Source organism: Bos indicus, chromosome 27 (genome assembly GCF_029378745.1).
Source record: "Bos indicus isolate NIAB-ARS_2022 breed Sahiwal x Tharparkar chromosome 27, NIAB-ARS_B.indTharparkar_mat_pri_1.0, whole genome shotgun sequence".
Lineage (NCBI taxonomy): Eukaryota > Metazoa > Chordata > Mammalia > Artiodactyla > Bovidae > Bos > Bos indicus.
The window spans coordinates 42,699,096-42,710,206 of NC_091786.1; the positions used below are offsets into that span (position 1 = coordinate 42,699,096).

General features: G+C 45.5%; 1 protein-coding gene across 1 annotated transcript in view; it reads right to left on the bottom strand.

Moving 5' to 3' along the window:
* LOC109553440 (ubiquitin-conjugating enzyme E2 E2) overlaps positions 1 to 10,766 on the bottom strand; it is a 374,262-nt gene extending 363,496 nt beyond the window's left edge. Inside the window, exons 1-2 of the mRNA XM_070781549.1 lie at positions 10,611 to 10,766; positions 5,089 to 5,272 (exon numbers count right to left, since the gene is read on the bottom strand). Coding sequence (XP_070637650.1) covers positions 5,089 to 5,264 — 176 coding nt within the window. The 5' untranslated portion in view covers positions 5,265 to 5,272; positions 10,611 to 10,766. The remainder of the gene's footprint in view (positions 1 to 5,088; positions 5,273 to 10,610) is intronic.
* Between the last annotated feature and the right edge of the window lie 345 nt (positions 10,767 to 11,111).

The window sequence follows — 11,111 nt, forward strand, 5'->3', positions numbered from 1 at the left end:
CTCAAAGCAATCTCTGAATTAACTTAGAAAACACAGAGCCACTGCAAGTAATAAATCCAGAGCTTAATTCTGAGTGGTGATACATACTATTCATCTGTGATTCAAAAAAACTGCTCAATTTTTAAGACAACCTAAATTAATGATTCTGCACATCAACAGTAAGCTGCATCCTGATTTCAGGAACATTGAAAATTTTAAATGAACATTCAGAATCAATAAAATACAAAAATTACAAAAGATAATCTATAAAGAGTACTTCATTCTCATGTGGAAAAGAAACAGATTGGCCCATGTATTATAATAAAATTTCACAGTGAAATGCACTGAAATCAACCTTCCAGCCTAACAACAATTTAGAGTCTAAAACCAAATATCATTTCTAGGACAATGTTACATTGTATCCAATAAAATCACATAAAATTATGAAGAGAACAGACCATGCTAAAAAGCATTCTGATTTTTTAAGAAATAATTTCATGCCATGGAAGAGCAAAAATGCATCAAGAAGTAACTGTAATCTCCCTCTTAGCTCTGAAACAGACAGAAATTAATTTATACTATTGTTTAAATAAAATTCCAATTTAATATTTTCTGTATCCAATGTTACTTTTCTGTAACACCTGAAAACTGAGATTTTTTTTTCAAGAAAACACATTTCTATACCTAATGATTAATTATACAATTACAGCATATTTTATGCAACTGAACACCTATATGCAAAGTACTTTTCTTGAGTTACTATAAAATGTATATATAATGACAGCATCTGTTACTATTTTAACAAAAAGCACTAAGTCCTCATAGCATTAACACAAACTTCATTTTCCTAAATTTATCACATGGACTTAGTAAAATACTGCTGCAGGCTTGAACTGGCACAAAGGCTAAGAACAGCAGCATCAGTGTATGAAACCCTTCTGTGTGCCAAATAAGTTTTATCACTTTCCACCCTCACACTGGCCCTGTGAAGACGGGCTACTGCTGTCTCCATTTTACAGATGAGAAAGATGAGGCTTGGAAATGTTAAACTATGTATCTAATCACAGAGCAACTAAGCGCCAGGACCTAGACTCTAGCCCAGATTCTGCCTCTACAGTGCAAGCTCTGCACTGCTGATTTAACTCTCCCACAAAATGACACTACTTGGAAAAGATGTCTCATCTGCATAAAAATCAATTATCAATAATAATAAATTAGAATTTTATTGTGAAACTACCTCCAACTTTGATCTTCTGAACACATTAGTACTAGGATTCTAATCTCTGTGGAAGATCCAAGCCTCGCAACAAACTCTAGGTTCTAAGGCAGCCAGTACATAAATACTATGCTAGGCACAAGGTGAATTAAAAACATGTTGAGTCCCTGTCATCAAGATTCCCAATATTTTCCCTCAGTTGTTAGAACTTAGGCAGAGGGACTTCCCTGGTGGTCGGGTGGCTAAGACTCCATGCTCCCAATGCAGAGAGCCTGGATTCCAGCCCCAGTCAGGGAACTAGACCCCACGTGCTCTACCTGCAAAGACCCCGCATGCACCACTAAGGCCCGGTGTAGCCAAAAGAGACGCCTGCTCAACAAAAGAAAAGGACCTAACGCAGAGACGGGCAAAACCAACTTCCACTATCAGCTAAACTGGGAGAAGGAAAGGAAGAGAATTCAGCTTTTAGTATTGGGTTTTTGATTTTTACCTAAAAATCTGCCATGAAACAGCATTTTATATTCAAAAAAACAGTAAATGCCTAAACCCCCTCAGATACTCAACCATAAGCCACCCAGAAACTGTCTAGAGGAAAGTCATCAGTCACAGTTTGAAAATCACAGATTCACAAGAATAAATTTGCCAACGGAGGGATTTTTTTTCAGCCAGGAAGCAACTCAAAAGACACTTCTTACTTTCACCAATGCCATACTAATTCCTATTATGTGCCCATCAGACACTGTCCTGGATTCTTCACACACGCACTCAAAAATAAATTTTATCCCCAAGTTAAACAGCGGGAAAAAGGAAAACTAGGTTTGAATATGTAATCTCAACTTCGTACACATTGTAGGAAAACGAAGTAAAGAATGACCCTTATTGAAAAAGCCTCATCCAATCCTCGCTTTCACACACGTCCCCGTTCCCTCACCTCCGCACAGACTGCGGGCTCTGCTCCATCGCCCAGCAGGATGCTCTGCCGTGCTCGTGGTGGCACCCTGACACGGCAGGGCGGGGGCGGGGGGGCGGCGGGGAGACCCCCGAGAGGCAGACACGGGGGCAGGGCAGACCAGCACACCCCACCAGCGGGCTGTCCTCCCCGCTCTCCAACAGCACACTCACTCTCAGGGGCTGTGTGCTTAGTCGCTCAGCCGTGTCCGACTCTTTGCGACCCCATGCGCTCCTCGGTCCATGGGAGTCTCCAGGGGCTGCCACGCCCTCCTCCAGGGGATCTTCTGGACCCGGGTCGCACACATTGCAGGCGGATTCTTTACTGTCTGAGCCACCTGGCACGCCCTCAGTTAAGCAGGCCACGGTCTGTACCTGAGTATCTCTTGCCCGCACACACCCACCTCACTTCCTTCCTTCCTCTAAATGTCTATTTATCCAGCCCCACTCTGTTCTACCCTAGTCCACCAGCATTCCCTGCAGGCAGTCATTCTCTGCTGTGACTGGGCAGCAGAGGTGTGGGGCCCGTGAGCTGAGGGCCCTGGACCTGCGCTGTGCCGGCAGGAGCACACGGAGCCCTTCCTGCCACCCAGTACAGACGTCGGAGGGGTTCAAGTCTCAGGCTGTCTGACTTCCTCATGGCTCCTTCAGCAGAGGGTGGGCATCGGCCACACGCTTCCGGGAAGGGAAACTGGCTACCCGAGGCCCTTAGAATGGCCAGCGCACCGTCGCTCTAACAACTCTCCCCAGAAAGGCATGGCCCGAAGTGGGCCTGAGAAAGGTCTTCCCAACCTGTGGACCAACTCGACCAGAGAGAACCAAGGTCCTCCAGTCCACATGGGGTACAACCTCTGGGATGCGTTCCCTCATCCACACCACCAGCAAAGGATGAAGCTGTAATTCAATGATCAGACAGTCCACAAGGCTCAAAATTCTCAGACGGGGTATCACAGGACCAGGAAAGACTCTACTAGATTCAATTCACCTTTAAAGTATTTACCAAGAGATATTCTATCCTCCCATCAGGTGGCCAAGGTATTGGAGCTTCAGCATCAGTCCTTCCAATGAATATTCAGGGCTGATTTACTTTAGGGTTGACTGGTTGGATCTCCTTGCAGTCCAAGGGACTCTCAACAGTCTTCTCCAACACCATAGTTCAAAAGCATCAATTCTTCAGTGCTTAGTCTTCTTTATGGTCCAACTCTCACATCCATACATGACTACTGGAAAAACCATAGCTTTGACTTGGGCCTTTGCTGGCAAAGTAATGTCTCTGCTTTTGAATATGCTATCTAGGTGGGTCATAGCTTTTCTTCCAAGGAGCAAGTGTCTTTTAATTTTATGGCTGCAATCACCATCTGCAGTGATTTTGGAGCCCAAAAAAATAAAGTCTGTCACTGTGTCCATTGTTTCCCCATCCATTTGCCATGAAGTGATGGGATTGGAAGCCATGATCTTAGTTTTTTCAATGTTACGTTTTAAGCCAGGGTTTTCACTCTCTTTCACTTTCATCAAGAGGCTCTTCAGTTCTTCTTCACTTTCTGCCATAAGGGTGGTGTCATCTGCAGATGTGAGGTTATTGATATTTCTCCTGGCAATCTTGATTCCAGCTTGTGCTTCATCCAGCCCAGTATTTTGCATGAGGTACTCTACATAGAAGTTAAATAAGCAGGGTGACAATATACAGCCTTGACGTACACTCCTTTCCCAATTTCGAACCAGTCTGTTGTTCCATGTCCAGTTCTAACTGTTGCTTCTTGACCTGCATACAGATTTCTCAGGAAGCAGGTAAGGAGGTCTGTATTCCCATCTCTTTAAGAATTTTCCACAGTTTGTTGTGATCTACAGTCAAAGGCTTTAGCATAGTCAACGAAGCAGAAGTAGATGTTTTTCTGGAATTCTTTTGCTTTTTCTGTAATCCAACAGATGTTGGCAATTTGATCTCTGGTTCCTCTGCCTTTTCTAAATCCAGCTTAAGCATCTCAAGTTCAGGCTTCACGTACTGTTGAAGCCTGGCTTGGAGAATTTCAAGCATTACTTTGCTAGAGTGTGAGATGGTGCGATTGTGCAGTAGTTTGAGCCTTCTCTGGCATTGCCTTTCTTTGGGATTGGAATAAAAACTGACCTTTTCCACCTGTGGCCACTGCTGAGGTTTCCAAATTTGCTGGCATATTGACTGCAGCACTTTTACGGTGTCATCTTTTAGGATTTGAAATAGCTCAGCTGGAATTCCATCACCTGCACTAGCTTTGTCGTAGTGATGCTTCCTAAGGCCCACTTGACTGTGGACTCCAGGAGGTCTGGCTCTAGGTGAGTGATCACACCATCGTGGTTATCTGGGTCCTGAAGATCTTTTTTGTATAGCTCTTCCGTGTATTCTTGCCACTTCTTAATATCTTCTACTTCTGTTAGGTCCATACTGTTTCTGTCTTTTATTGTGCCCATCTTTGCATGAAATGTTCCCTTGGTATCTTGAAGTGATACCAATTTTCTTGAAGAGATCTCTGGTCTTTCCCATTGTATTGTTATTAACTCCCGCATTGCTCACTTTACTAACAGTGAGTGGAGATAATCATCCAGTAACTATTTCAACAGACTCCCACTTTTATTCTCTGCTGCTCAATAAAATAAATGGTCAAGCAACCATAAAACAAATTATCACACTTTTACATGCACTTTCCTATTCATATTCACCTAACAATACATACGCATACACTATGGATATGTAGTTTATAATTCTGCCATGCTGTTTAACTGACCTTAAATACCAGAAAGTTCATATTGCATACAATTAAAATCATGAAAAAGAAATATAATCTTGAAGAAGAAAAAGTCCATGAACTTCATGGTCCATATCCCAGAAAAATGATTAAATGCAAGAGAAAGACAGAACTTCAGGTCATAAATTGATACTAAAAGCAAAGAAGTTACCCTAACTGAGGTACCTTTTAGCACTAGTAGACAATTTAGCAGCTGTTTTGCTGGATATCTTCCCTTCCTTTTTCTTGGGCTGAACCTGTTCTCTCTCTGGTTCCTGTTGGACGCTTTCGCGCTGGTCTCCATCGGAGCTTCCTCCACTAGTGCCTGGACTGTCGTCAACTCTTTGTGCCTCAGTGGACATTTTAGATCCTGGATTAAAGAGTCAAAAAAAATAATTTACTCAGTTGGGGGAGGACTGCAGAAAGGTCGCCTGAGAACAGAGAGAAAGTGAATCTTACAGGAACCAAAGAAAAATCACTATAAAATTAATGACTTGGTCACTTTACGTAACAGCTTTGGGAAATGCCAAAACTGTTCCTTCATCCATTCAAAATGTACTGAGAAAAGAAATGAAAACAAATATATATACACAATATGTTCACAGCAACATTATTCACAGACCCAAAAAGAGGAAACAACTCAAATACCCATCAGCTGACAACGAACAGATAAACCAAATGTGGGATTATCCGAGCAATGGAATGCCATCCAGCCACATACAGGAATGGAATACAGCACGTGCGAGCTACATCGTGGGTGAACTTTGAAAACATGACGTTCAGTGAAAGACACCAGGCACAAAGGGCCGCAAACTGCACGACTCCATTTGTTCGAACCGTCCAGAATTGGCAAGTACACAGAGACAGAAAAGTCAGTAAGTGACCGCCAGGGGCTGGGAGTGAGGGAAGAATGGGAATGGTACAAAGTTAATGGGTGCAAAGTTTCCTTAAGGGGTGATGAAAATGTTCTTAAATTAGATAATGGTGATGTACAACTCTAAACATTCAAAAACCACCAAGCTATACATTTTAAAAGAGTGGATTTTGTAATACATGAATTACATGTCAATAAAGTGTTATCGGAAAAAAAAAAATTGTGCTCCCCAACCGGGCACTGTGCGGGGCTCCTGGGTCCTAGGATAGCAAGTTGATTCGGGGGTAAGAAAAGTTGCTAGGTGCTGTAAGAGAGGTCAGTAAAAACGGCCACAGGATCAGAGGAACAGGGCAAACGCTGGCACCAATACTACAGGAATACATCCTCCGGCTGGGCTACGGTTCAAATCCTCTAAGTCAGTCAACTGTTTTAAGTAATATCACTTTTGTGATAACAGAAGAACACAGAGGCCTCCGTGCTTCTAAATAGAAACTGAGCCGTAGGACGGTGCCAGCCCTGATCCCACGATACACCAAGCAACCAGGTTTCACAGGTGATGAAGACTGTACGGAGACACCGAAGGAGCCTGTCTTTCCCGCCACGGCCAGGATGAAATACACCTCGAGGCTTTCAAAGTCCCTTTGCTCCACAAGCAACTCTGATTACCAGCTCAGTCTTCTCGGTATCTTGGTACATGGGTAAGCTGTCACAATCTAGATAATGCACAAAAAATTCCAGTTCTCTCTTGGCAACGATCATTCTATCATAATCGATTTCTGAGGACATCCCCTGTGACCCAACTAGCTTAGAGTTTACTGACAAATCCAAAACCAAACTGACAAAACCCAAGCGCAGACTGTCACCATGTTGCTGTCCCCGCAGAACCACCGGAGCTGGCACACCTACCTTCTGGGGCGCCTCTGCAAACACAGAAGCACCTTTAAGGAGCGACACCAACAACATAAAGTCACCTTTAAGAATCACAGATAAATGGGGACAAAAGATGCTATGTAACTCTCAGTCAAATTAAGACTTCAAACTGTATTTGATAAATCAAAAATAAGACTTAACATGTAAAAGAAAGATACCTCAAATAAAGCACTGCTTGATTACTACAACTGGTCCAAATGTAGAGCGAGCTGACAATAATGAAATTCTTCCTCACTGAAGATTCAACTTACAGCTCGCTCTATTTCACCTGTAGCTTGCTCTAAATCAAAGTGATTTCATAACACAGAACTTGAAGTGGTTGAAATGAGAAAGGTTAAGACAAACCCGAAAGAGAACTGAGGGAGCGGGAAGCAGAGGGGGCGAAGAGCCAGCAGAAAATCCTGAATGCCTTCAATAAGACATCACAAGATACAGCCCCATCACCCTCAGCAGCTCCCTTTCTTCACGCCAAACAAAAACAGGTCTGCCCGGACAGCTCTGAAGTGGGAGAAACCCAACGGGTTTCCCTCCCTTTAAATGGAGCACAACAGTCTCCTCAGCTGGAGCACTAGAGTCACTTAATAGAATCCCAAGATTTTATATCAGTATGTTCCACATCCAGCTGGAACAGTCCTGACATGTTTCTTGCTTTCTTTTTTATTTTCATTTTTATTTCACTTAAAATTCTCATCCTTGGATTTACCGCTGATTTTTTTTTCAGCTTACTTCAGTAAAAAAATAATAATGAGTTTAAACCCTTGTAAGTATGTACATAAGAGCCTGTGACAACAGCTGTGCATGGGAGTAAGAAAGAGAGTAATTCTTAGGGAAAGGCCCTCACATGCAGCAAAACGCTGCTGGCAATATTTTGAGATATGTGAAACGAGTGAGAAATCCTTTTATGTCTTAAACTAGAAGCAATCCATTAGATGACAAATGCATGAAAACCAAAATGAAGTAAAATTCTTTTTTACTGAAGCTCCAGTTTTAGTTTGACAAACTATGCCTAGAATTTCAGTTGTATATTCCATTAGTTATAAAGCTACATATTTGTCTTAATATTCTTATTTATGTGTAATTACATAATATCTAATAATGCCATGAGCATATATAATTACTTAGAAGACTACTCAGTGATATAATCTGAGCCACAGTCTGAAATCCAAATTTCATAAACTGCCCCACAGTATCAGAAAACTAAAATTAGTCTCACTAGGAAACTATTAAAATACTCAAATAGGTGTATAATTTCTACAGTTTCACAGTAAGGAAAAAAGAGTTCCACTTTTGACCTAAGAAGCCTTATTTCATCCAAATCAACCAACGGATGATAAATTCACCTAAGGCCACAAATAACCACTATAAAAGAAGCTTTCAGAAACACAGTTTTCATATCCTGTTCAAATACTAAGAGTAAGGGGAAGTTCTGTGGGTTTTATTAATAGTTTTTGAATGTCTAATTACAGAAACAGTGTGGGGAAAAATTACCGTACTACTTAGGTGGCAACTAATTTTTATGAAGAAAAAACAGTCTGTACACATTTTAATCAGCTGCAAGACTGGTGTTTTGTCTCTCTAAAGTACAAATGAGTAAAAAAAAAAAAACTTTCTGGGCTTCCCTGGTGGCTCAATGGTAAAGAATCCGCCTGCCAATGCAGGAGACATGGGTTCAATCCCTGGTCTGGAAGATCCCACATACTGCAGAGCGACTAGGCTCATGCACCCCAACTACTGAAGCCTGAGCGCCCTAGAGCTGGGGCTCCTCTGAAAGAGAAGCCACCGCGGAGAAGACCAGCACAGAGCAGCCCATGCTCAAGGCAACTGGGGAGAGGCCCCTGCAGAAACAAAGACTGAGCACAGCCAAAAATAAACAACTTCTTTTTTTAATTTCCTGAATTAAAACTCTCTCAATGTTATCTTCAAGGGACTCCTGTGTCCCCAGTACAGAGGGTATGGGTTCAATTCCTAGTTAGAGAACTAAGATTCCGCAAGCCGCAGGACACATAAAATAAAAAAATAAAAAAGAAATACATGAAGTGAATGTTATCTTCTAAATCAGCACTTTAAAATTATCTTTTAAGATGAATTCTTAAATAGCTAATTGGATCCAATTAGCTAATCTAGAGTGAAGATAAACTAGAATCCCAGGGTTATAAACAGGGAGCTACTCTTCCATGATAGTTTCAAAGATAAAGATTTTTACTTTGCACTCAAATACTCATTTTCTAAACATAAGATAGTAAAATCGAACTTTCCTCAAAGAAGTGTTACATTAAAAGTCTGAATATTGTTCTTTCTTCAACTCAAAAATTATCTAAAAGGGTATTTAGCTGTGTATTCTATATTGTAAATTACAGTCCCGGAAATTAGCAACGTATGAAAATAAACTCACATGTTCCATAGAAATGAGATGATTTGGTGATAAATATGATTGATAACATAGAAACAACTATAGTCACTCCGTGAATCCAGATTACCGTCCAGATAAGCCTCAGAACTGCATCTCATAGTATAAAACTGCAGAAGCAAGTGTTCCTTTGAGCTTTCACCAACAGGAAAACGCTTAATTCTGTCCCATTTCTTGCCATTTGCCTTCCCAGCCACGTTTCTAAACTTTTGTAAAACGCAAAATTAAATTATTTATACTACTTTTAACTTACCTGCAAGGATATTTATGCAGAAAATAATAGGAGAACAGCCAAGATTTGAGGGGAAAAGTGCTATGGTGTGGCGATGAACACCTTTCTATAATGGGGTATGATATTATACGAAAACCCTCCATCACTGGCATCAGCCCACAGACAGAACTCTCAAGAGCCAAGGGGCATCCAAAGTGAGTCAACACAAATTTGTAGACTCCCAAGGTCCAGAACGAATCCTCACCTATTCAGAAACATACTTTTTTAAGAATCGGAGATTAAAAGAAAAAAAAAAACTAAGAAGAATTTAAAATTTTTCTGAAAGGCGAGATGGCAAGATACTCTTAAGGTAAACCCTAGCATTTCCTTTTGCACTTTTAAATAAAAAAATATTTGCGTAGACGCTCAAGAATACACAATGCAAAACCGTGAATCTGGGCAACATGCAAATGGGTCTAACAGCCACCGAGCACAGGACGAGAGATCCTTGCAAAGCGGCCTTAATTTCCTTAAGAGAAGATGGATTGGACATTTCTGGTCGGTCGGGGGGGAGCGGGGGGGGGGGGGAGAAGCCACAAGAAGCTCCGCTTTATCTTCATTAGAAATAGTAAAGGGCAAGGGGATGAAAACACTGGGAGCGAGGAGACAGGGAGGGGGGGAGAAAGAGGGGAGGCTGGGGGTGGAACCCGGCTTCGAACCGAGCCAGCTGGGCTGCGGAGGACCGAGCCGAGGAAAACGGGCTCGGACCGCGGACTGCGGGCTTCACAAAGCGGGGACAACACACGGCCCGCCGCAGGGCGGACGCCGCACGGCCCCCGGCCCGGGGGGTGGGGGGACCCGCAGGGACCCCGCCGGCGGCGATGACGGGGGGCAGGTCCGCAGGGACCCCGCGTGCGGCCGGGCCGGCACTTCCCCTTGACACTCGCTCGTCCTGCACTTTCCCGGAGACTTGGTTCCGGGAGCGCTGGACAGGGAAGGGGCGGCGGGCGGCCAAAGACTGGGACGCGAGGTCCGAAGGGGGAGGGGGCGCCGGGGGGAGGGGAGGGAGGGGGAGGGGCGCGGGGCTTCCGGCACCCGAGCGAGGCCGTCCGCGCGGTCGCGGGATCGAGCCCCAGCCCGGGGACAGGGCGCTGAGGGGACGCGGGGGGCAGGGGCGCCGACGAGGCCCCGGGGATCGACGTCCCCGCGGGCCGTCCGGTCTCCGAACCTGCACCCCCGCCCCGCACAGCGGACCGCCCGGCCACGCCTGTGCCCGCCGGACTCACCCCCGGCGCCGCCGCCGCGCCCGGCCGTTCCAGCTCCGGCTGCAGAGCCTGCTGCCCGCGGCTGGCGCTGTCGCCGCCCCTGAGTCCTGGAAGTGGAGCCCCCGCCTCCGTGAGCCGCCGCCGCCGCCGCCGCCGCCGCCGCCCGGCCGTCCGCGCGCGCGCCCGCGGGGGAGCGTGCCCGCGCGCGCGCCCGGGAGAGACCGCGAGACCGCGAGCCCCGCGCCAGCCCGCCGCGCCGCCCCGCCCCCGCCCCGCGCCACCCCGCCCCCGCTGCGCGTGCCCGCGAGGGAGCGTGCCCGCGCGCGCCCGGCAGAGAGCGCGAGAGCGCGAGCCCCGCGCCGCCCCGCCCCCTCTCCGCCGCGCGCGCCCGCGGGGCGCCGAGGGAAAGTGAAGTGACAACCGAGCCCCGCGAGCGGACGGCGGCGGGGGCGGGCGAGGGACGCCCCCCGGGACAGAGAGCCAGGGCCCGCGAGGCGCGGGAGGGAGGCTGCCGGGCCGATC